This window comes from Chrysochloris asiatica, unplaced genomic scaffold (genome assembly GCF_000296735.1).
Source record: "Chrysochloris asiatica unplaced genomic scaffold, ChrAsi1.0 scaffold00010, whole genome shotgun sequence".
In the NCBI taxonomy this organism is placed as follows: Eukaryota; Metazoa; Chordata; class Mammalia; order Afrosoricida; family Chrysochloridae; genus Chrysochloris; species Chrysochloris asiatica.
In genome coordinates this window covers 33,223,712-33,251,089 of record NW_006408528.1, presented here as the reverse complement: position 1 = coordinate 33,251,089, position 27,378 = coordinate 33,223,712, and the positions used below count along the sequence as shown (strand labels likewise).

Genomic DNA, 27,378 nt, shown 5'->3' with positions numbered 1-27,378 from the left:
GTGCATGGGGTCGCTATGAGTCGGTTCCGACTCGATGGCACCTGACAACAACAACAACAACAACAACACTTCTAAAGAGCACATTCATCAAGTCTGCCTCCTGGCCACCAGCTCTTAGTCCCTCTCTTCCCATGAATCTAGAGTCCTCAGCTGCTCCCTCTCTCCATGCCCCCATCTCTGCCTCCGTCTCTGGTGTCTTTGCTTCTCTGGATAAGATCCTGCATTCTGCTTGTGTGCTTCTCCCTTGATGGTCCTAGGATCCTCTGTTTCTGGACTGTAAGATTAACCACTCCACTGTTTTTGTTACAAAACTTCAGCCTTTACAATTGTGACAGTCGCAATTAGTCATGATAACAATTATTCACTATTGAATTATACAAATCTTATCTCCATCTCTTTTCATCAGACCCATCTAGACAAGATGAAATCTGTTCAGTGGGGACTCTTTCTTTCCTCCCATACTCTTAAACTTAACTCCCTCTTGAAACCTTGTAAGCCAGTCACTTAATTCCTTTATCACCCCCTTATTTTAGGTAGCCAATGTCTAAGTTGCCCGTCCCTATCTACCCTGTACAGAGGGGATAGCATTGATACTTGATGTGAAGACTCCTTTCCTCTCTGTTGGTATTTAGAGTAACTGCCTCTCTGAATATAGGTCAGGTTCATAACATTGTAGCAATTTATCCTTGTTTCCTTTATCAAAAAAAAAAAAATATATATATTTTTGGTAATCTTCTCTAGTCGAGTTCTGATTATCGAGCCATCGAGGCTATGTCAAATGGGTACTGTCTGCAAGTTTGGGTGTTCTTGTGCCTGTCCCCTCGCTTCATATCAGCTGGATGCTTCACTCTCAGCTCTAGCCCTCTGTGGCTATGTCGTTGTCCATGGGCTCAAGTGTCCTCAGGTCTCATCACACATCGGACCAACCAGCTCTTCCTCTTCTGTCTCTCATCTCCAGGTCAATGGGAGTCAATGGACTGTGGTTGAACTCAGCCCGTTTCTTCATTGCTGCCTTTCCCCCTCTTCCACTCACCAGTAAACCAATGTGGTCGTCAGCAAGCTTACATGCTGGTTTGTGTATTCCCTTTGAGTTTCAGTCTTAGAGGGGAGTTTATCCTGCAGGAACTTGATTACTAGCCTTGATGTCTTCTGGTGAACAGGTTGCTTATTCTTGTAGTAGCCAGTCATGCTGATATTTTTGTTTTGGGTTTTTCCTGATGATCTTTCTTTGATCTTCTGTCGCTGTAGCTGTTCCAGTCTGGTCTGCTTGTCCTTGCTAGTGGGAATGTCCCACCTCATAAGGTTCTGGATGGGACTTAGGATTCCACCTAAGGTCCTATATTCTGTAAAGGCTTTGCACAAGGCCTATTTCACTGGGCAAGTTCTAGAACCCTTTTTAGGTATTTCAATCAGTTATAGGCTGAAGATGGGCTTACAAGTTTTCTCTAATCATGTTTCCCAACATTCCTTTCTATCCCACTCGTGTCTATTTTACAATAGTAGGCAAGGGAAACCAATATTCAATAAGACAGGTAAGCATTTTAGTATTATTTCCCCTCTTCAAACTATACCTAGATCCCTGTATCACAGAGCCCTGTTGTTCCAAGGTTTAGCATGTATCACAATTTACCCCTGTCCCACTTAGGCCATGCAAACCTGTTTTAGTGTTCCCCTATCTATTTTGTTCTTCCACCTCCTTCCCCTTCTTGTACTGCCCTCCCCAACACCTGAACTAAGCCCCCCACCCAACCCCATTGTTGTAGTTACCTTATATTCCATTAATTCTTCCCTCCATTTAAGACAGTCTATTTTATCCTGTAATCTACCTAACCTTCCCACCACCTGGATCTCTGTTCTTATAATTTTATTCTGTTCTTGACTCTTCAATTTGTTGATTGAGTTCAGCGTGATGCTGCCATGTACGTCATTCTCTAGTTGTTGTCTGTTCTTGTTTGTTCTCAGTCCACAGAACTTCCTTTAGGATGTTTTTCATAGCAGGTTGGCTTTGGCAAAATCCCTTAGCTTCTCTTTATCCCGGAATGTTTTGATTACACTATTGTATTTGATTGACAGCTTTGCTGGGTAGAGGATTCTTGGGTGGCAGCGTTTTTCTTTCAGGGTTTTATATATGTCTCCCCATTGCCTTCTTGTCTGCATGGTTTCTGTTGAGAAATCTGAGCTTAATCTGATTTGCTTGCCTTTGTATGTTACACTTTTCTTTATCCTAGCTGCTTTCAGGATTCTGTCCTTATCTTTGGTTTTGAAGAGCTTCATTATTATATGTCTCAGTGATTGTCTTTTAGGGTCTGTTCTTCCTGGAATTTGTTGAGATTCTTGAATGCTTATCTTTTCACTTTTCAAGATGTTAGGAAAATTTTGTTCCAAAAGCTCTTCAACTATCTCCTCTGTGGACTTGTGATTCTTCCTATTCCAAAATGCCAATAATGGCTTAAGTTATTCCTCTTCATGTTGTCCAACATGAATCTTAGGCCTTCCTCAGATTTTTCTATACTTTTTTGTGTTTGCTCTTCTATCATAGTAGTGTTGAGAGATTTATCTTCTAGCTCACTAGTTCTGGCTTCTATCTCTTCAGTTCTACTCCTTTGTCCTTTCAGTGTATTGTCCATTTTTGTTATTCTATTAATAATTTGGACCTCTTTCTGTAGGCTTTGAATTGTTTCCAGTGTTATATCTAATTTGATTGTTCCTGTAGTGCTTTGCTGACTTCTTGTTTTTCTCAACTCCATTGTACAGTGTTTTGATACATTTTGATGATCATTTTTCTGAATTCCTTCTCAGGCATTTCCAAAGCCTGCCCATATTCCATTATGGAGTGTAGGTCTACTTCCAGCTCATTTGCCTCAGTCATTTTATCTCGTTTCTGGACATGTGCTGATATGGTCATCTGTTCTGTTTTTTGGGAATATTCAGGAGTTATCTGTGGCCTTAATACTTAGATGGGTGTGTATTTTAGTGTTTTTTATGCTTTATGATTGCCTCCAGTTAGATGGGATCAGGAGATGGGCTTCCCTTTTCACTCTTCTTCCTGAGAAATTTCAAGATGCCGCTGTTTGTCATTTTGATGTAATTTAGGATTTAATTTTCAGTCTATTTCCTTTTTAGTCTGCCTGTCCCACTCCACAATCCTGTTCAGGCCATTTTTTCTAGTTATAAACAGTTCAGGGCCAGCTGTGGCAGTTTGGTATTAAATGGAAACTGTCTCTAAATTTTGAGGCGATCTGTGCACATGCGTAGTAGAACCCTCCGGGATGGGGGTAGGGTGTCCAGTTGCTCAGGCACCCCTGCTAGTCACCAGAATGGAGGTGCACACACAGTGAGAGACCAATGAATAGAAAAAAAAAAAAAAAAAAAAGAATGTCCACACCTTTATCTCTGCGGTTCTGCCAGGCATCTGTGGCTGCTCTGATCCTTCCCCACCCAGCTTGGTCTCACCCAAGATGATAGCTCCAGGAGCAGCTGAGTGTCTTGAATTAGAAAGCAATGGGTTTCTTGTTTCTGCTACAAATTCCACTAGCTGTAAGCCTTCCAACCCTCTAAATATTCCTTTATATGTGGTTCAGAGTTCTGGCACCATCCCCTGAGCCTGTTTGGTCTGGTATTCTGTGTTGTTGTTGACGGAGCTCCTCACTGCACTTCCACCTTCTCTGCCATCTTGTTTTCTCCCCTCAGACTACTTTTAATAGTGTTGATAACTATGCCTTTATTAGTAAAGAGGGCCGGCAATGTTAATACACAAAATATCACCACCTGTAGATCAAATATTGGTAGCAAGCAAGACTCTGGGTGTTGTGTATTTGGGACTTCCCTGCAATTTAGTCAGGATGAGTAGTATAGGGAAGCTGGTTGGTTGTTCCTACTGACAATAGTTTAAGTATTAAAGGAACTAGATAAACTCAAGGCTTTGGAGTTATTGCTCAAGTAATGCATACAGCTCAAAGTTTTTACTTGTTCCCTGAAAGAAAGCCTTGTGTCTTGTAGTAACAGAGCAGACATAGCTGAAAACCAAACTCGCAGTCTTATTGTAAGAGTGGCTGAATTGCAATGCAACTGGATTCCTAATCCTGAATGGTATCTGATGTTAAAGTGAGGGCACTGACTGGGCAGAAATGGTATACTGAAATTTGGGATGGGGATATATGGAAGCTGGAGACACTAAACCCCTAAATTCTATTGAATCATTCTTGCCAATAGCACCACCCTTCCCACCAAGCTTTATCTGCTAATTCATTATTCCTTCTACCTACACTAATGAGACTTACCCGACTGTGCTTGCAAAGAGTTTGCCTGTGGCATTGTCTGGGGCATTGCCAAGGTAGAAGATGTCTTGTAATACATTGATGCATGTTCCTAGGAAACACCTCCACCAATTACTGCTTTTAGACCTATGTTGTTGTTAAGTGCTGTTGAGTTGATTCAGACCCTGTATAGGGTTTCTGAGAAGTGGCTGGTGAACTTGAATTGCTGACCTTGAGGTTCAAACCTACTTTTCAGTCCAGCACATTAACCCACAGTACCACGCCAGGACTCCAGACCCCATAATTAGACTTAAAGGGAGCCCAAGGGGTGAAATGCAAATTGTGACCCAATTGCACTCCAATTGAATGGCTTGATTTTTCTAATATGTACAAACAGAAAACTGGAGAATATGTGCAGGAATGGCTTTGAAGGATGTGAAATAATGGTGTAAGGAACACAATGTTGGTTTAGTCTGACTTTCCTGATATGGGCCCACTAAGCACAGATTATTCATTCAGTGTTTCAGCTTGAGAGGTTAGGAGAGGATATAATAGTTTTTTAAGAGTCCTAGTCCTGGTGTGGTGCTGTGGGTTAATATGCCAGACTGCAAAGCCATTTGAACTGCAAGGTCGGCAGTTCAAGCTCACCAGCTCCTCCTCGGAAACCCTATAGAGGGTCGCTATGGGTCGGAACTGACTTGATGCTATAGGATCAGCCTTGGACTTCTAATCACAATGTTGGTGGTTCAAACCCACCAATTGCTCCTCAGAAACTCTATACAGTGTCACTATGAGTTGGAACCAACTCGATAATACTTAACAAATAAAATAACCATAGTTTATTTGGTTGTTCACTAAAATTGCATTGTGCAGTGTTCTAGAATTCAGTAAATTGAAGGTACTGGACTTGTCTTGGTATTCTGTAGAGGAAGGAATCAACAGGTTTTTGGAAATTAGCATGTTAGAGTGGAATTATAAGGATAGACCATAAACCTACAAATGGAGTACCAGAGGACATACCTTTACAACAGAAAGGAGCAAATTTGTGAAAGGAGCCCCAGCCTCCTTGAAGACAGCTGTGATTGCTATTTTATGTAAGCCAGATTTGACAGTGGGAACTGCCATAATTAAATTAAGATACTTTACCACAATGGGGCTAATTGGACCCCTTGGTGGTAGAGGCCAAGTTGTAGCACTTAATCATCAAAGGCACAGTGGATGTGGTTACTGTAATGGATACCAGAATCACAGTAGTAATAAGAATAGTCTGACTCCTGTGGACTTACAGCAGTTGGCTACTTAGGTGTTCATAGAATTCACTGATTCATCATCCTGACGCAACTGGCTTGATAGAAGATGGAATAATCTCTTAAAGACACAATTATGATGCCAGTAAGGTGGCACCACGTTGCAAAGTTGGGGCAGTGTTCTCCAGGAGGCTGTATAGAGTCTAAACCAGTATCTAATATACAGTGCTGTTTCTCCAATAGCCAGGATTCATGGGTCCAAGAAACAAGGGGTGGAAATGCGAGAGGCACCAATCACTATTACTCCTAGTGACTCACTAGAAACATTTTTATATCCTGTCCCTGCGACACTATGCTTTTCTGGTTTGGATATTTTAGTCCCACAGAGAGGAATACTCTCACCTGCAAACACAACATGGATTCCATTGATGGGAGGGAAATGGAGCTGAAGAAGAGAAAAATATGAGAGAATACAAAAGGAAGAAATTAAAAAAAAAACACAAACATTTAATAAATAAGAGCAAAGAGGGAAAGGAAAATGGAACCATAGCAGAGAAAAATAAGAGTAAATAAAAGGAAGTAAGTAACAAAACACTTAGAAAAACCAGGGAGAGGAAAGATGAAAAAAGTAGCGAGTAAAAAAAGATCAAAAGGGGGGAAAAAGAAGAGGAGAAATGAGATAAAAAAGGAGATGTAGAATGGATAAAATTTTGAGAGGACTCATCAATTTTCTACCTTAAGGTATACGTGTGATGACTCCCATATTTCTTTCAATGGAAATAAAGTCTTAAATTTTTCCCCACAAAGAAAATGAATAAACATGCAATGCTTTCCTGAAGAGGGATGGGACCCCCTTCTGTTTTATAACTATATTTATTTAACCAATTTGAGAAGCAAACAGAGTTATTTATTGAAAATCTCTGCTAAGACAATCCCTATTGCTGAGGTGTCCTGAAAGGCTAGCAGTAAATGACTGACCTGTAACTAATTTCTGGGATGTGTCTACTGGATTCTCGTCTGGTCCACAAGAGCCCCTAAAGTGCAAAGATCATTGACATGTGTCTTGGATTCTTGGGATACCATTTGGATGCCAAAAGACATACTTTAAAAATATTTATCCATCTAATATTGTTGTTGTTGTGTGCTGTTGAGTTAGTTCTAACTCATAACAGTCCTGTATAGGGTTTCTGAGAGTGGCTGGTGGGTTTGCTGTTAACAGTCCTGTGTTTATTCTACAGTGTCACACCAGGGTTCATCATTGTTGTTAAGTGCCGTCAAGTCAGTTCTGACTCATAGAGATCCTGTGTAGGGTTTCTGAGGAGTGACTGGTGAATTTGAACCATGGACCTTGTGATTCAACTGACCTTGCAGTCCAGTGTTTATCCTACAGTACCACACCAGGACTCCATGTTTGCCATTAGAGTTCTTTTTTTTTTTTTTAAAAAAAAAAAGAGAAACATTCCATAGAATTTCACAGAAGATCAGAAACAAAATTTCTAAAGGTCTGACTTTTTCTTCTCTTTTACCATAAAACATTATTCAGTTTCTCAAAATTCCCTGTATGAGGAGTATGCTCTTACACCCACACTACCCATTTCTATGGACATACATTCAACCTGGTTTTCATAACAAAGCCCTGTACATATATGTGTCATTTAATGTACATGAAAACTTCTGTGCTTAGACGGTCTGTGATACAGGTCTGTGATACTGTCCAGTCCACATCTACATCCCTGCAAAGCCTATCATGTTAGGATTTTGTAGGAGCCGTCACATACAGGAGGCTGGTCTGCCAGGTGGAGGCTGCACTGGTAGTTGGATTGGGTCTTTGGGGGCTGCTGTAAAGAGATGGATGTAAGGAGACGTGGCTGACAGCAGGGATTGAATGGTGGATGCTCGGAGCTCAGCTGGCAGTGGTGACCTTGGCTGGGCTGCTCTGTTGGTGTGGCCACCTCTATGTGCAGTTACTGCCACCACTCAGAGCGGAAGCTCACAAGCACCTCAAGCCCAGCTGGCACTGCCAATGCAAGTGGCAGGTGCTGGGAGTGAAAAGCTGCATGATTGCTGGGTGCTGGGTGGGTGAATGAAGCCAAGAGGAGGGGAAGTGAAGGAGGTGGTGCTGGGGAGACTGGGAAGTAACCTGGAGGCCCAGTGCTCATTCACTCGGGGGTGTTGGAATCCTTAAACCCCATAGACAAAAACAACAAAAGGAGAGCTGCTTTCCCTTTAAATAAAACAAAACCCAAAACACATTCAGGGACCATGGGGTTGGACATTGCTTGAATGGATGTTAAAATAATGTATACTTGTATTATTAAACAGAACATGGCATCAGGATTAGGGGAAGACTCATTAACAGCCTGAGATATGCAGATGATAAAACCTTGCTTGTTGAAAGTGAAAAGGACTTAAAATACTTATTGATAAGTCTTTTTCACTTAATATAATCCATTTCTTGAATGATTTGCTCAGCATACATATGAAATAAGTATGGTGAAAAGGTGCAACCCTGGCGTACATCTTTCTTGGTTTTAAATCATTCACTATCACCTTGTTATAGTCAAACCACTGCCTCTTGGTTTATGTTCCTCATGAGCACAATTAAGTGTTCTGGTATACCCATTCTTAGCAATGTTATCCATAGCTTGTCATAATCTATACACTCAATCACTATCTTTGAGTAATACATAGTGCACAAGTAAACATCTTTCTGGTATTCTGCTTTCAGTAAAGATTCATCTGACATCAGCTATGATATCCCTCATTCCTTGTCCTAGTCTGAATAAAGTTTCAACCTCTGGCAGTTCGCTGTTGATGAACTGTTGCAGCTGTTTTTGAATTGGTTTCTGCAAAATTTTACTTGCATGTAATATGAATGATATTGTTTAATAATTTCTGCATTCCATTGGAATGGGCTCAGATATGAATCTCTTCCAATCACTTGGCCAAATCTCTTGGCATGATGAAAACCCTCCAGTGTTGCATCACTTTGTTGAACAATTTCAATTTGTATTCCATCAATTCCTGAAAACTTGTTCTTTGCCAATACCTTCAGGATACCCTGGACTTCTTCCTTTAGTACCACTGGATCTTGATCATATGCTAACCTCTTGAAATAGTTGGAAATCAACCATTCTTTTTGGTACAGTGACTCTGTATATTCCTTCCATCTTTTTTTTTTTGAAGCTTCCCTCATCATTCAATATTTTGCCTATAGAATCTTTCTATATTTCAAGTTGAGGCTTGCATTTTTCTTCAGTTCTTTCAGCTTGAGAAATGCTGAGCGTGTTTTCATTTTTGGTTTTCTAACTTCAGGTCTTTGCACATTTCATTATAATACTTTGTCTTTTGGGGCAACCCTTTGAAATTTTCTGTTCGGCACTTTTACCTCCTCATTTCTTCCATTTGCTTTAGCATCTCTATGCTGGAGAGCAAGTTTCAGAGTCTATTTTGACATCCATTTTGGTCGTTTGCTTCTTTCTTGTCTTATTAATGAACTGTTGCATTCTTCCTGGATGATGATCTTGATGTCATCCCACAACTCTCCTGGTCTTCAGTCTTTAGTGTGTTATGCATCAAATCTGTTCTACATATGACGTCTAAATTCAGGTGGCATATGTTCAAGGTCACAGTTTGGCTCTTATGGACTTGTTTTCATTTTCTTCATATTCAGCCTGAATTTGCATATGAGTAAGTGATGGTCTGTTCCACAGTCTGTCCAGGACTTGTTTTGGCTTTTTTCACCATTTCTGCCCATAGATATAGTTGATTTGATTTCTGTGTATTTCATCTGGTGAGGTCCATGTGTACAGTTGTCTTTTATGTTGTTTAAATTACATACTTAGAATGAAGAAGTCATTGGTCTTACAAGATTCTATCATGCAATCTCCAGCATCATTTCTATCACTAAGGTCATAGTCTCTCACTATTGAGCTGTCCTCTTTGTTTCTAACCTTCACATTCCAATCATTGGTAATTATCATTACATCTTGGTTGCTTGTTTCATTAATTTCAGACTGAAGAAGTTGGTAGAATTCTTCCATTTCATAGAATTCTTCCATTTCATCATCACTGGCTTTAGTGGTTAGTGCATGTATAATAGTCTTATTAACTGGTCTTCCTTGTAGGCATATGGCTATTATCCTATCACACACAGCATTGTACTTCTAGATAGATCTTGAGATGTTGTGTTTTATGATGAATGACACACCATTCCTCCTCAGTTTGTCATTCCTGGCATAGTAAACCACATTATTGTCATATTAAAAATGGCCAATACTAGGCCATTTCAGCTCACTAATGCCTAGGATATTGTTGGTCTTTATGTATTCTATCTCATTTTTTACAAATTCCAATTTTTCTGGCTGCATACTTCATACATTCCATGTTCTAATTATTAATGTATGTTTACAGCTTTTTCTCCTCATTTTGAGTTGTGCCCCATCAGCAAATGAAGGTCTTGAGAGCTTTACTCCATTCATGTCATCAGGTTCAATTCTACTTTGAGGAGGCAGCATTTCCCAGTCACATTTTGAGGGCCTTCCAACCCGAGGTGCTCATCTTCAGGCACTATATCTGACAATGTTATGGTGTTATTCATAATGTTTCAATATTCAATATTCTGGTGCCATATAAGAGTGTTCCACTGCACTTCATAACATCTTCAGTGGCTTCTGTTCTTTCTGCTAGATGTCTTGGTCTGGAAGCTCAGGTGAAACCTTGTCCATCATGGGTGACCCTGCTTGTTTAAAATACCAGTGGCATAGCTTCCAGCATCACAGCAACATGAAAGCCACCACAGTACAACAGACTGACTAGAGAGTGGTGGTTCAAGCCATTAAGTCATGTAAATACTGACTGATCTTATGCCCTTGCTGAAATGGTGCTGTAGAATAAGCACTGGACTGCTAATCATAAGATCAGTGGTTCAAACTCACCAGTCACTCCTTGGAAATCCTATGCAGGGTTGCTATGAATTGGGACTGACTCCATGACACTTAACAACAACATTATCAATATTTATACGTTATAAGGTATGAGTTCCTGGTGTGGCTCTCTAGGGTCAGCACTGGACTGGGAACCATAAGGCAGGCAGTTCAAACCCACCAGCGATTCCTCAGAAACCCTATACAGGGCTGCTACAAGTCAAAACTGACTTGATGGCACTTAACAACAACAACAATGAAGGTAGAACAGATAGACCTGAAATAATAAATTGATATTGAAAAAATACAGAATCTGAATTAATCATGTGCCATATTGAGTTTTAGATAAAGTAAAAATCTAATTCTGACCATAAATAATAAGAGCTCTTTTAAATTTACATCATGAAATAGCTTCTTTCCCTGGTAGGAGTCTGGTACTCTGGGAATCCGTGAGTGAGAAGAACCTACAACATTAGAATATATTATCTAACTTTGGCCACAATAATTCTTTCTGCATAGTCTATACATTTAAAGAATGGGTTGTTTTATACACATAGCAGAGGAAGTGATGGTCCATTTTCTCCCTGAGCAGAAGTGAGCATACTTTTTTCAGCATCCCAGTTACAGAAATAATTTTCATCACCTGCCAGAAAAAAAGGCATCGTTCATAAAATTGAGCATCTGCCTACAGATTTCTAAATCTGTGTTTACATGGATTAAGGAACTCAAGTAAACTGCTGGAATTGGATGGAAATCTCCTTAGGTGAGGACGTAGGTGGGACTAACAAAGCCTGTACCACACAAATCCTACCTATTACAACAGCTTCCTCTAGCTCAGCTGTTCTTAAACACACCAGATTCACCTGAAGGGCTTGCTAAAAACAGATTGCTGGCCCCATCCCTGAGTTTTGGATTCTGCGGACCTAGGGCAGAGCTCTAGAATTTGCATTTCTATCATGTTCCCAGGTGATTCTGAGGCTGCTTGTGTAGGGAATACATTGAGGACCACAGTTTTATATTTTATAAGAAAAATCTCTCTTTTTTTTTTAACAAAAGATACTTCTAGATTGAGGCTTCTTTGACTTAAGAGAACTGTATATTCTAAGCCAGCTATTTAGACCCCTTGTTAACAAGGATAGCCATTATTTGGAATAGATGACCAGTGTGGCACTGTAAGATAAATACTGGGCTGCTAACTACAAGGATGGTGGTTCAAACCCACCAAGTGCTCCTCAGAACCCTTACACAGGATTACTGTGAGTCAGAACCCACTTGATGACACTTAACAACAACCCACATAGACCACCTTGCATATCCACCAGGGGACACCCTATTGGATTGTGTGTGGCAGGATTGCCAGGGCCTTTGTGCCATGTTGAATTTACTCCCATGGCAAAGAAGAATTTTGTTCTGTTTAACCACTTGTAAACTGGCCTTGCAGCATGTTAAGATGTCCTTCTGGTTTATAGGCATCCAAGAAGCCATGTGGTTCTAAGGTCAGAACCACCTCTAGACAGGGTAAGGGGAGGCCAGTGTTGCATCAGGGTTGGGGCTGCTGGGCTCTGTCTGTTTTCACATTCCAGCACTGATGCTTTCTAGTTGTCAAAGGAGTTTGGAAAGAAGGAGCAAAACAGGCATTGCTTTCTTTCAAGTTTTTTTCGTAGACAATTCCTTGGTTCTCAGTTTCTAAGGTGGACAGTTCCTTGATATGGAAATTCAAATTAGAGAAACAGTAGACTTGTTGGTAGGAATATATTATATCCATGAACTCCCATTCACTTATCCAGGAGCAGTTCATTGGTGAGGCTCAGCACAAGATTCTAAGGTTCCAGGACCTGAAAGCCACAGCTTTGTTGCGTTAATTCATGGATTGGAGGAGTTCAAGATTCAATTTATACAAATAACTAAACTTTATTATGCACTTAAGGAGCTCTGGTAGCATAGTGGTTACAAATCAGGCTGCTAATCTCAAGGTCAGAAATTTGAAACTACCAGCTGTTCCACGGGAGAAAGATGAGGCTTCCTGCTCCCATAAAGATTTACAGCCTCAGAAACCCTACACAGGGTCGCAATGAGTCAGAACTGTCTCCAGGGCACATAACCACCACCACCACCACCATTATGCACATGGTTATGTATTATTAACCCTGGTGATGCAGTGGTTACAGTGCTCAGCTACCAAACGATAGAGCAGTGGCCGCTCTGCTAGACAAAGATGTGATGTTCTATTTCCATAAAGATCACAACTTGGGAAATCTTATGAGGGCAGTTCTCCATCCTAAAGGGTCTTTATGAATTGGCATTGACTCAATGGCAATGGGTTTATTATGTGCTTACTAGCTGTAACTTTACAGACACAGACCAATGGTATATATTGTTACCAAGTTTTGTTTTGCACTTTTAGATGAAGAGTCAATTCCCCATCAATCTGATGCCTCATATTAGCTATTAACTGAAAAACTCCACTCTGAATTGATACTTCAATGGGAAATTTTCCAATACCACTTTAAAGGCCAATGTGTATCCAAGAAGCCTAATCTGTAAACATCAAAGCCAGAAGACCAACCAACACAGAAGAGATTTCAAAGAAACGCTAATAAATGTGGGAAACAACCCTCACAAAACCAAAGACGCATTTCAAGAGATTCAATAACAAAATAAAATGGAATTATCAAACTATAGAAAAAATGATGGAGCCATGTTTCCATTTTAAGCTAACTTTTTAGATTTTTTTCATTGCTTATTTTATTTAGTTTTTCTCCTTAGATGAACTATATTTACAGATATTAGAATTGTTAAATAGTATTTGCTTAAATCTTTAAAAATTAGGTTATGGAACGAAAGGAAGGCAAAACCTGTGTTAAGTCTATGTGTTTGATAGCATGTTTCAACATTAGTCTAATACCACACTGGGTGTTCCATTCAGGATTAAGCAGGTCTACAACAGAAACAGACTGCTCTTACCCTCATCCTTCCATTCCGTATCGCTGGCCCATCTTCTGCCAGTCTCAACACGTACAAATCCATTTTGTATTCCCTTCCTCCACGGATGCTGAATCCAAACCCTTTGGCTCCTTTCTCCATGTCCACAGTGAAATAATCAAAATCCTTCAAGGGTAGGAATAAACAATGATTACATATCAGAGAAGCTTCTATGATCAGACTCTTCATTTTCCTCTCTCATGGTTGATATGCTCCAAATGATTTGACCTTGTGAGGAGAAGTAATCTGATATGAAAATTTAACAAAACGTCAGCCCAAATTCCAAACCCTCTGAGCATATCAGAATGCAGTCGATTTAGCCATTAAAAGAGCTACATTGTGGCCTGTTTACTTTGGTATAAATCAGTTTACTTGGCAAACATGTAATTGTTGCATAAAATATAATAATAATTGTGTCAAAGTAATGTGTGTGTGTGTGTGTGTGTGTGTGTGTGATATCTGTAAATTACAGGGTTTACTGAGAAGTAAAATTTAACAGGATTTTTCTTTAGCTTTCAGTTGCCCAGATGCTGAATATCAAGTTGAGGCATGAACTGCAATTTCTCATCTGCATAAATATATTATGTCCACTATTCACCAACTTTTAATATTCATCTTTACATCTTTGGGGATAAGGTGATCTTAAATTCATGATAAAACACAATGAAATCGCATAGAGTTGAAATGGTACTTACATCTTTGTATCTAGTTACCAAGTATTCAACATTTGCTAAATGCCAAGTTCTGGCATAGACCTTGCCACCAATGTATCTGATTGGATCCTTACATGGCTTGTAAGGTGGACCCCCCCTCCCTTTAGGAAACTGAAACTCAGCTTCAGGAAGTCCCCTGGGGATGCCTCCACTGTACCAGTTAGTCAAACTGTTAACAGCACCTACACTGTGTATAGACAGTGGCTTGGTGGCTGGTACAGAGGTGGCACCCTGGAAGACTGTTGCCAGATTTTAAATAAAGGATGGTTGGCCTTATCCATACACTGAGGGACTTATACTGGTACCAAACCATACCAAACCCACTGCCATCAAGTCGGTTCTGACTCATAGCGGCCGTATTACATGGTCTCCAAGATAGTAAACCTCTGCTGTGGAGAGGTTATGGGTTTGAACTGCTGTGGTTAGCAGCTCCGTGCTTATCCTACAGTGACATTAGGGCTCCTAATTTACAGGTAAGAAGGCTTATAATTATGGACCTAAAATAATTATGGACCTAAAATCCCTTCACTGTTGGCATCGGGAAAATTTTCCTGCATTAGCCACATGCTCTGAGGTCTCAGATGAGAGCATTTAAAACTTTGAAAACGCACTATGCCAGGAATTAGCTATATCAGCTGGAATTAGTTCAATCCATAATCACTTATCCACCATGTGTGTGTTTGCACATATGTTTCTATGTATGTGTGCATGCATGTAGTGTTATGCCATTTATTCCAAAACCTCTATTTGTCCAGACAGTTTTAAGGATGAGGGAATCCCCGTGCTGACAGTAAACGCAGGGTCTCTGTCCCGGAATGGTACTATTGCCCCTGCCTCCTGGGTGGGCACAGGCCTGCCATGGTTTCAGGGCCGAGGTACCTGGGGCTGCCGGTAGTCTGACAGAGGGTACTGCCGGGTGTCCGGGGAGTGCTGCCTGTAGTCCAACAGCGGTGGCTGCCTGTAGTCCAAGGGCGGGGGCTGCTGGTAGTCCCCTCCAGGGGGCTGCCGGTAGTCCAGTGGGGGCTGCCGGTAGTCTGTGAATGGAGGCTGTCGGATGTCTGGCTTCACATCTTGCCTGGCTTTTACTTCTGACCTGTAACTAAACAAACGGAAATAGGGATCTCTTTGCAATTTCTGCATTCTAAGGAGACTAGAATAACCACATGACCCTTCATGAGAGCCGTAGATTTTCTTGAGGGTCTTTTCGCATGTTCAGGATTCTGAGATTAAATAAATATTACTTAAGCATTTTGACAAATGTCAAATTGTATATTTTTTCATTTGGTTCATTAAGAAATCCAGGTGAAAACGATAGTTTAACCAGAACTTTGTGGGAAAAGACTCACAGATACCTGTTTCACGTTGGCTATTTCAAAGCTGTACAACCATAACAAACTAGGGGATTAAATCCTCACATTCCTCATGATACCAGTCAGCCTTAATACCAGTAAACCAACTCTTTAAACCCTCATTCTCTCTCCCACCCACATACACACCGCTTGGCAAATCATTCATAACTTCTTGAAAACACATTGAACTGATCTCTAAATACGTCACAAATATGTAACTGGAGACTAAGTAACCTCGAGGTGTTAGGATTTTCTGAATACAAGGGCTAAATGGACTGATAACAAGGTAGAAACGTCAACTACAAATCAAGTGAATCACTGGGTTATTGGTAAAAGAAGAAACACATTACTCAGAGATTAAATAATAGAATATAGCTTTTGAGATTACTGTCGGAGATTACCAAGGCCATAAACTGGAAGGGGAGGCAAATGTGTTTCTGTCCAGCATTTGTTCTCTGCTTGTTTCAAGATATAATTACTAAGAAAATAAATACAGAGGCCAGACCAGGAGTTTTGTGCTGTTTTGTGGATTCAGACTGCTCTAAGCTTACGTATGTGTGTGTGTGTGTGTGTGTGTGTGTGTGTGTGTGTAGGTGTTCAGTTCTAAAAGGGGACTAATAGTCAGTAGCAATGATTATGGGACCTTTGATAAGAAAATAACAGCAAAAAAAGATTAATTAATGATACCTTGTTAAGTGTTGTCCAGTCAGTTCCAACACATAGCAACCCTATCTAGGGTTTCTAGAGTTCTGGTATGGCACTAGACAATAAACATTAGATTGCTAACCTCAAGGTTGGTGGTTCAAACCCACTAGCTGCTCCTTGGAAACCTTATGCAGGGTTGCTATGAGTCAGAACAGACTCCATGGCACTAAACAACAATGAGTTTCAGAGCAATGGCTGGTGAGTATGAACCACTGACCTTGCAGGTAGCAGTCCAGTGTTTATCTTACACCAGTGATCCAATAAAGTGTTTTTCCAAGTAGGAAAGGGACATATTTGGCAGGATTATTGATATAGAGCCCATCTAATTTGGTAGTTCATTGCTTACTGTCGTGGCAACAGTCTTCAATGAGATGCTCGGGGATTTAGGTAGGTTTAACAATACATTCTGTAAAATTATTTCATCTTAAATTAATATGGAGGATATTAGGAATTGAGAAAATATTTCATACCAATGAAAAGCTGAAATGTATGAAGAAAACAGGTTCAAAACCTATTTTGATTTACCTGTAAGAGTAGATTTTTAAAAAAACAAACCAGCTCTTGGTCTTAATCATGCTGATGACTGTTAAATATTTTTTAAAAAACCTCACCTGAACAATTGCCATTAGTGCAACCTAATATTTGGTGAGAACACACTGAAAGTACATGGCAGTCCAGGCGTTTATTTGAAGTTCTTGGAAAAGGGTTAGTAATGTAGTTATTTTAATCAACCTTTGAGGAGGTCCCATTTGCTATGTCACCCTGCAGAGGTGAGACGTTCCTTTTGTGAGTTGCATAATTCAGACTACTTTCTACCTTAGCAAGCTGTCCACTCACCTACTGAGTGTGCATGCTGAGAACAGAATTATTCAAAATATGCTTTGACTAAGATGCTTAACTATGCAAATATATGCGTTTAACAAAAGGAATTGAACTGGGTGACATTTTCTAGTGTGTGTCTGTTCCTTTCCAGAAATAGCTTGCTTGGTGGCTTGATGTCACTTTGTTTTCTGTTATACTGCAGTCACCTTATTCTCATCTTCTGTTTGCTACTGGCATGAAATATCCATTATGTGTTTCATTTCCTACCAGATCCATATGAGGCACCACAAAATGGGGTGAAATGTAGGCGTCTCCTCAAAGATTAAGCAAAAGACTGGAAAAAAGCATGGTCAAAATTGGCAACAGCTGTCATCCAGACCTAACTACAGCACTCAAACTTCACTATACTTTAGTGTCATGATTTTAAGTTGAACTGCATGTTGAAGAATGCGTTAATAAGGAAAATATGGTTAATTATTAGTGTTGCCAAATATTAAGTGAGTTATATTTTGGCTAGGGCCAAAATGAATGCTGTTTTGAATCTTTGGTAATGGTGTGTGGTGAAGTTGGTTCTGACTCAATAGCGAACCCTGTATGATGTTTCTGAGGCTGTAAATCTTTACAGGAGCAGAAAGCCTCACCTTTCCCCCATGGAATTGTTGATAGTTTCGAACTGCTGACCTTGAGGTTAACAGTCAGATTCAAACCACTAACTAACTACCAGAGTTCCTTGTTTTGAATCTTTGGAACACTTTATTTGAGGAAAATTCAGGATTCTTTTTTAAAAAACCAACAACAACTCTTATGAACATTTTTAAAGAGATCGTTTAGTTAGGAAAACTGATAGTTATTATGCCACTATTAAAGAAACTGTGTATGATGAGCCACTGGTGTGTTTGAACCACTGACCTTGAAGATAGCAGCAGTCCAGTGCTTTTCCTACAGGGTCAAAATAAACCAGATTAATGGTAAATTCTTGCAGGTTTGAAAATGTCTGACAAAGTTCCCACACTACAAAGCATTGTCCATATAGTAGAGGGTCTTATGTTAGGATTGTACATCATGTGGGCACATCAAGCATCTGTTTCTTGAGCATCTAGGATCCCATGTCTGGGTGAAAGAAGTCAATTCTCAATGTTCTTCTCTGGTCTTTGGAAAGCAGTCAATCATCATGGGAGTATTCCCTTTGCTGGGGAAGATGAACTCTGCTCTCTGTACTTCATTTTGGAGTATAGTGACTCTTGTGGTGTTTTCAACAAATACTTCTCCTTGATTCGTGTTTTATGTTCATATTACAATTGTTTTCTGTTCTCTGAACACATCGAAAAGGATGTTAAGGAACAAAGAAATGGGTAGGAATGTGCACACAGAGTATTAGTAGGAAGTCAAACCAAGATTAATTAAACCAGGACAAAATATTCACTCATCCTCACAAAATAGAAATTTACAAGCAGATTGTCACTTGATTTCATCCGTCTCTAACATGAGAACTGGCTCAATTTGACATGTATGTGGGCACTCCTTGTGCAAATCAACTAGTAAGAAATTCGTAGTGTATGCTTTGCATATAAGCTGTCTTGAAGACATCTCCAGCTTGTTCTGGAAAAAAAGCCGTTTTCCCTTTGTTACCAAGGCTCCTTTTAAAGGCAGGTAGGAACAGGTTTCTGGTAACTATAAGATTACTGATTTTATTCATATGCAACAACATACCCAACCACAATTATCCAGCTAAGTGAGGGCACCAGAATGCCAGTACAGGGCCGTAGAAATTGGAGTGGGTGTTTCTAGGCTTTTAGTATTATTGAAGAAACACAACTAAGAAATCTGGGTAAATACAGTGATTTATAAAAAGACTGGGTCAGCTTGATCTATTAATCCAGAGTTACGAAATGTTTTATTCTGTGGTCAGGAAGATAGGGGAAAAAATCCAGAGTATTTGCTTCTGTTAAGGGACCAAGAAATCCCAGATAGGAATTAGCAGCAGATGAAACAGGATAGTGGTGGTGGTTATGTGTCGTGGAGTCGGTTCCAACTCATACTGACCCCGTATAGGGCTTCCGAGGCTGTAAATCTTTATGGGAGCAGAAATCTTCATCTTTTCCCTGCAGAACAGCTGGTAGTTTCGAACTGCTGACCCTGAGATTAGCAGTCCAACTCGTAACCATGACGCACTACCAATGCTCCATGAGCAGGATAGTAGCCTTACCCAACTGTTCTCACTGAACTAATATGATGCTGTTGTTAAGTGCTGTAAAGTTGGTTCCAAGTCATAGAGACAGTGGTGGGTTTGAAATACTGACCTCGCAGTGAGCAATCCGGTGCTTATCCTACAGCACCATACCAGAACTCCCTGAACTTATACCAGGGGTGAGATGAGCCACCCCTGTGTTGGAAGCAAAAGTCTATGTCCAAAGGAGTTTGACTCTGGAAAGGTGAGGATGGAATTGGGTGGTTAATCAACAGTCACAGCCAAGAAAAGGCATCTTTGAAGCTGGACCAGGGAGGGCTGGGGCCCTCAGAGAAGCCAGCGCAATCTGCTGAAATAACACATGGTGAAAGCTAACAACGTAGGGGACTCATGACTGAGGCCCCCAGGACTTACTCTTCTTATAGCTTTCACAGTCTTAACCTCTGTATCATTTGCTTTATGGGGCTCAGTCTTTTCTAGTCCCTGGCATATACTAAGACATAAACAGCTGAGGACAACAGGCATTCACTTTTCTATGAAAGCAATGGGGAAATCAGAGTAGAAGAGGGCTTTATGGAAATAACACCTGTGGCACAGGGAAAAGACTTGCTTTTCAACAATGTGACTGATGGACCCAGAGAGTTCTTTTAATCAAAATCAGGGTCTCACTTCATCTCCACCAACATGGGAGGAAGGAGATGGGAAGCAGATGTTTAGAAAAGATTAGAATTATGAAAAGACCAGTGTGAGTTTGTATTCAGAGATATTCCCAGGAACTGTGCTGTTTTTCTCCAGCTGAAACGGGGGAAAGAACATGAGAACATGCCTTTCTATCTTGAGTGGTCCCACCTAACCCCGAGTCCGTTAAACACAGGACACAATAAAAAGACAGTGTTGTTTTTATATGCTGTCCCTTTTTCCTGCAAGCTCAAAGTGCCTTATTCACATTGTTCATGATTCCAATCTTTAACCCTATATGTGAAACGGAAGGGCCTCTTTATATCACAGGAGATGCAGTGAGTCTTGTAGGGAGACAAAAGGAGTCCTTGGCATTTGGGCAAATAGTTAACAACCTAAAAGCTCAAGGTTCAAGTCCAACCAGAAGACCCTCAGAAGAAGGGTCTGATGATCTAGTAGGAATTCTGAAAAACCAACCACCAGAAACCCTGTGGAGCACAGTTCTACTCTGACATACATGGAGCTGCTATGATTCAGGACTGATACCATGACAACTGGTAGGTAGAGGATGCAAGAGTAGCACTTACCCTAAACAGTACAAATATTCCCATTCATTCATTCACACCTACAATTTCTTCAACATTTCCCCTCTCCACACTACATCATTTCATGGCTCACTGAACAGCCTCAACTAACTGCTTTAGTGTATTCTCTCTCAGCAGCTTCCAATCTGTTGAAAAGAAAATCCAATGTTATCGGTCTCTTTAGTGACTTCCCACTACACCCAGGCATCGCTTAATGCCCACAATATGTTCTGTGAAATAGGACGTTATGTGATTTGGATGTTATATAAATACCTGGGTCCAAGGGGCTCCTGGGTACACAGGCTGAGGGCTGCTGTATGGTGTGCAGTCTGGGCAGCTCACACTGTGGATACCTGAGTGAGCATCTGGCTGGCCACACAGCCCCAGGAAGGTCACCAGGACACGAAGGGAACAGTCTCACTGACCTGTACCCCTGGTCCTGGCTGAATCCTATGATGCTTGCCACATGTGAGTCCTCAGGAGCAGGATTGGGCACCCATTCTTCCCAATGATAGGGACATCTGTTTTGTAGGGTGGGCTTAGTGCTGAGTTGGGCTGTGGGAATCTCCCAGAGGGTGTGTGACAGGCTATGGACATACATGCAGTCAGACATTTCCTGAATGGGTGCTGTGTGGCACATGATGGTATACTCAAGATAAAAATACACATTTTTAATGTGCCAGTTGATATTGTAGTTAAGTCCTCTCGAGTTGATTCTGACTCACAGAAACTCTGTCTAGCATGAGTGGGGAACATCCAGCCCATGGGCTATATAAGGCAAAATCATTTGGTCTGGTGCTGCCAAGGCAACCACAGTTCCAGCCATCACATTGGTAATGGTGTTTACGTGCCGTGGAGTCACTTCTGACTCGTAGCGATCCTGCATAGGCTTTCCTAGGCTGTCAGTCTTTACAGGAGCAGAAAGCCTCATCTAGTTCCTGCAGAACAGCTGGTAGTTTTGAGTTTCTGACCTTGAGATTAGCAGCCCGACTCATAACCACTACACTACCAGAGCTTGTTAGTCAGCACATTTGTTGTTGTTGTTAAGTGCCGTCAAGTCGATTCCAACTCGTAGCCACCCTGTAAGGGTTTCCAAGGAGCAGCTGGTGAGCTTGAACTGCTGACCTTGCAGTTCAAATCGACCTTATAGTCCAGCACAATAACCCACCAGCGCCATACCAGGACTCCAACTATCATATTAGGGATGAGTTAATTAAATGTTTGACCAAATATAGCAGGCTAATTTTCAAGTTAGTAATTTCGTATGACCCATGGATGAGGTTATCAATTTCGACAAAAAAAAGATCCCCCACCCCTGTTGTATAGGGTTTCTGAGAAATGGTTGGTTTTTGACCCACCAACCTTGTAGTTAGCAGTCCAGTGCTTGCCCTACAATACCACACTGGACTCCTTGATATGCCTACAAGGCCCTTTGGCTGGATCTGACTACCCTCATTAGATTCATTTCAGATCTTGGCTCTGCCTCAACCTATATTGATCTTATTTTTGAGTTTCATATTTGCATCTTTCTTCCTGCCAAAAGACTTGTACATGTTCTGTTTATGTGGCCTGGACTCTCTTCAATATGCTTTTTTGCTAGTTAACCTCAACATTCCCTCAGTCACTCACTGTTTCTTCAAAAAAGGGTCTCACTGTGAAGGACAGACAATGAGCTGTACTCGTAAAACCACACATATAACGCACACAAATCTCAAAATCACACAAATGCACATGGAAGTTTTCACTTCCGGAAAATCTCTTACTGCCTGTGTCCTGCCCTGTACCCAAAATCTCCCTCACTCCCTCACCTCTCAAAATAAGACAATTGGGAGGAAATAGTACCTGTTTTCATGTCCTTGAAGCTGAAGTGGCTGAGGAGGAGCTGGCTGGGCGACAGGGCTGTTGGGGGTGGCTGGACTCGGCTGGGCCAAGGGGCTGTGCTGCTGGGCCATCGGACTCTGCTTCTCAGAGCTGGGCGCCGAGGTGGGGCTGCTGAGCTCTGCAATGGGGAATCACAGTGGCGAATATGGTCAGCTTGGCACTTGACAAAGGGCAAAAGGTGGTCTGTCAGAGGTGGCACTCTTTGCCCTCACAAAATAATCTTGTCTTTTTTAGACTCAAGATTTTGGTTACTTCTATTAGGTTTTAAGATAGCAGGTGAAACTTAGCAAGTTTCAACACTACTTCGGAATTAGCATTCTTTCATTAACTAAAACTGCTGCTGAACAAGATTATGAAGAGAATCTCTTGCCATTTTGCCAAAAGATTACAGTTTAAAAAAAAAAAATTCTGTTAGGAGTAAACACTACAACAGTCTTTTTTTCAGCTCTGCTAGCTGAGAAAAAAATGTTTTAGCTGCTACATTTTGGTTGTAATGACATGTCTTACTTGGATTCTAAAGTTCGGGAATGAACCATAGTAAAAGCAAATGCCTTTTGCAATCTTTACCCCCACCCCTTATCAGTCTTATTGCCTAATAACCCCCTATACCTAACAGTTCTCTGGAAGGAACAAGGGACACAGTTAAAACTGCTTCTTGATTTTCTTGCCACCCAATCAAATTTTCACCTGAAATCAACTCTACATTTTGGAATAAGGGTCAGGATAGAAGCATCCCAGACCGGGATGACTGAGGAACATGTTTGATTTTCAGTGAGCAATTTTGTGTAGAGTTAATTTCCATCGAACATTTTATACACATTGGTGTCTGCAGACAACAGGTTTAAAAACCCATCATTTTCTTATTTGTATGTTGGTGTTAAGAGATGGGTTCTAGCTGCATTTCCTTATACACTACCCTGCCTCTAACTTTTCTCACAAGCCCAAATAATTTCCTTTCACCTCCATTTGTATCAGGATTTCTCAATCTTGGCACTGTGGTATTTTGTGTTGGTTACATATTTTCAAATATAAGGAAAGTAATTGGTTTAAGACAACAATGTAGTGTCAACATTATAGTAGTAAATGTCAGAACTATTTTTGTTGTTGTTGTGGGAGACTCTCTTCTGCTTTGTAGGGTATTTTGCAGCATTCCTAGCCTCCCCTACTAGATGCCAGTAGGACCCTCCCAGTTGTGACACCTCAAAATGTCTCCAAATAATTGTCAAATGTTCCATTGCTATTTTTGCTGTGTGCCATTGAGTCACTCTGACTCATCACAACTCTTTAGGTCAGAGTAGAACTACCCCATAGGGTTTCCTAGGCTGAAATCTTTATGATAACCGATCACCAAGTCTTTTCCTGTGTGGAGCAGCTGGTGAGTTTGAAATGCTGACCTTTTGGTTAGTAGTTGAGTGCTTAACCATTGTGCTACGAGGGCTCCACTGGTTGAGATGCACTGTTAGATATTTGCAGTCAGGTGGCTGCAGGCTACATTGTCCACAGATGGAACCAAGGTGCACCAAGTTGAGGATGCCCATCACCTTCTGTGTAGGAGGACATCAATGTCCACCCAACCAGTGAATGATTGGGCTGCATTCTTAAATCTCATCCATGAATAAGTAGCTGTAAACTAATACTGCATCCAGCTGAACCTGGAAATGGTGAATTTATGGGACCTGGTACTCACTCTTTAAACCTCAGGGTGGAGTACTTGCACAGACAAATTCAAAAGGCTAAGTGTGAATTTTCAATTCTTGTTAGATGCAACCTTTTCTAAATGAGCTGTCTTCATATCACAAAACTTCCTCAAGCTTTTCAAAATCAATCTTTGATGAATCCTCCAGAACTTGAGGAAGTTATCTCCCCCTGCCCCCTACCCCTGATTTGTAACTCTATCATCTCTGTTGAATGGGTTCTAGTTTAATATAACCATAAAAACAGTACCCCCGAGACCACAGAGGATGATTGAATAACTGAGTCTCTGGGGATTCACACTCTTTAGTCTGTTAAATCACACCGTTTGATCTTGGAATGAAATTGGTACCGAGTAACCAGCATATGGGTTTTTACTGAGTATGAAGCTCTTGTAAAAGTGTAAGTAACAGACACATGACTAATGGCAGCCAGGTGGATACCAGACCCCTGGCAGGCAGGTCAGGCATACCCCAGTTAGCTAACACATGGGTACGTGTCACCTCTCTGCAGCACTGGCTCAGGCACTCACCCTCCTGAGGAATGATGCGAAGAGTGACACTGAGACCTGCATCTTTGATGAGCTTCACGATGTCTGCATGAGGCATGTTGATGATGGACTGGCCATTCACGGCTAGTATCCGGTCTCCCACCTTTAGTTTGGCACAGCGATCGGCAGGACTGCCATCAATGATGCGTCCGATTTTATGGGGCACAGCTGAAAAACCCACACAGAAATAGGGCTCAGGATATTATCAATACATCTATTTTTATTGCGTTCCTTCATTATTCATATCATTCATGATTCTATTTTACTTCCCCAGAGAAAATGTCTTGTCGAAATGCCTTTCTCTAATCAGTATAGTTGCTTTCAGAAATCACAATCGGGTCCTTTGCATAGTACTGAGACCAGAGTTTCTAAATTCAAGTCCCTTGCCGTGACAGGATAAAGGATCCAAACTCATAGGCCAGTGGTTCTGAAACCTTGAACTACCTCACAATTCACCTTACAGTTAAAAGCATAGCTCTCTGGACCCCACCCCAGACCTTCTAGATCAGAATGTCCAGGTAGGAGATCATCCTTCCAGGTTTTTAAGCAGCTCCTCAGGAGAATGCAAAACATATGGATACTTGTGAACCACTGTATCCAAAGAGCTCAGACTCTGGAAACAAATATATATACACATATATACATATGTATACATACACACACACACACACACACACACACACACACACACACACATATATATATATATATACATATACACATATATACATATGTATACATACACACATATATACATATACACACATGTATACACACACACACACACACGGAGCTCTGGTAGCGTAATGGTCACTAGTCAGGCTGCCAACCTCAAGGTCAGCAATTCGAAACTACCAGCTGTTCGCTGGAGAAAGATGAGGCGTTCTGCTCCCGTAAAGATTTACAGCCTCAGAAACCCTGTGCAGGGTCGCTATGAGTCTGAACCGACTCCACAGTACGTAACAACAACATACATACATACGTATATAGAGCTAGGAATTTAAAAGCTGGAAGCTTTTTCCTATTCTACTGACAGGAAACCATATATTAAGATGGGCAGTAGCCAGCTGGCGAAGTTATGATCGACTCCTCACTCATCTACTAAACTTTAAAGGACAACATGGCTTTAAAATCTTACTTCTTTATTCCAATTTAATCTATTAAGCACATTGATACATGGCTAATATTAGAGATATAATGTATTTAATCAAATTTAAGATGCCACTGATATTAAGATAGACCTTTATTATATGTACTAAAGAAAGAAAATTTAAAAACCAACCTCTGTCAATAAATAATGACACTTTACTGACTGAAGGAGGAGACCTGGTAGCACAGTGGGTTACAAACTGGGCTACTAACCACAGTCAGCAGTTCGAATCTACCACTTGTTCCATGGGAGAAAGATGAGGCTTACTGCTCCTGTAAAGATTTACAGCCTCGGAAACCTATGCAGTGGCGCTGAGTTGGTACCGACTCCACAGCACATACCCACCCCCACCATTGACTTTATGTAGGAAATACTCTAATTTTTGATATGGTAAAATCTGAAAAACTGTGTATGAGAACTGATAAAATAAGGTATATGTACCTTTGAAACACTGAACATGTATTGTTAAAATTTTACTGAAATGATATATGGGAGAGATAGGCATACAGGGATATACGTTGACTTCTATTCAGTGTAAATCTTGATAACTGGAGTTCTCGTGTGGTGTTGTAGGATAAGCACTGGACTGCTAACCAAAAGGTCAATAGTTCAAACCCACCATCTGCTCCTTGGAAGCCCTATACGGGGTTGATATGAGTTGGAACCGACTTGACAACACTTAATAACAAGCTAGATAACTATAAGGTCAGACATTAATAATATGCAAAGTCCGTGCCTTCCAGGAATTCATAATCCAGAAACCTATTCTTTTACCTTTCTCTCTCACAACAGTGAGCCCTGTCAGGAAATCACATGTCAATAACTATCTTGATTGTCCTATGAGAGTCAGGTACTGCTTTAATCTGTATAAAGAGTCAGGCACAAGCCACGCTCTTTGTGTCCCAGTAAGGTCTGTTTCTTGACGTCTCTATCATGTGCATGTGTTAAAGTTAAAGACAGAACAGCAGCTAGTAACTGATACTAAGGAAGAGCAGTGAGTTCATGCATTGGTACCTTGTTCACTCTTCTATCATAAAATGTTATAGATGCATGTGAAAATATGGTCCAAACCTGTGACCGTGATATGAAATTCATCATGTTGAAAATTCAAACACACTTTTATTTACCACAAAAATGAATGGCTTTAATTAAGTAAGAATACCTTATTCCGAAAGAAGTTCTGGTAGTGTAGTGGTTACTAATCAGGCTGCTAATCTTATGGTCAGCAGTTCTAAACTACCAGCTGTTCCATGGGAGAAAGATGAGGCTTTCTGCTCCCGTAAAGATTTATAGCCTCAGCAACCCTGTACAGGGTTGTTATTAAGACTCCATGGCACATGACAACAACACCTTATTCAGAGCAGCTTAATAATTATCTTTGAATCTTAGAAAAATATATTTCCCAAATGGAATGATAATAAGAACTCATTCATTTGTTGAATTCTAAAAAATGATGTTTGTATCAACCATAATCAGGGTGAACTTCTGTCCCTGCTTTTTAGACCCTTTCGTTCTGGAATGGTCAATAAATTATTCAGCCATCTGGCCTTACTGTATATATTGTGATTTATCCTGTGTCATTTGGAAGTGACCTAACTTCTCTGCGGTTTGGTCTATCTACTAAAAGTAAAAATTAATATCATTGACCTCACAGGG

At 40.7% G+C, this 27,378-nt stretch overlaps 1 protein-coding gene across 1 annotated transcript in view; it reads right to left on the bottom strand.

Moving 5' to 3' along the window:
• The window catches only part of MAGI2 (membrane associated guanylate kinase, WW and PDZ domain containing 2), a 1,931,490-nt gene that overhangs the window by 114,054 nt on the left and 1,790,058 nt on the right, over positions 1-27,378 (bottom strand). The window contains exons 17-20 of the mRNA XM_006834399.1: positions 24,555-24,740; positions 22,292-22,448; positions 15,003-15,222; positions 13,393-13,536 (exon numbers count right to left, since the gene is read on the bottom strand). Of these exons, the coding sequence (XP_006834462.1) occupies positions 13,393-13,536; positions 15,003-15,222; positions 22,292-22,448; positions 24,555-24,740 (707 nt within the window). The remainder of the gene's footprint in view (positions 1-13,392; positions 13,537-15,002; positions 15,223-22,291; positions 22,449-24,554; positions 24,741-27,378) is intronic.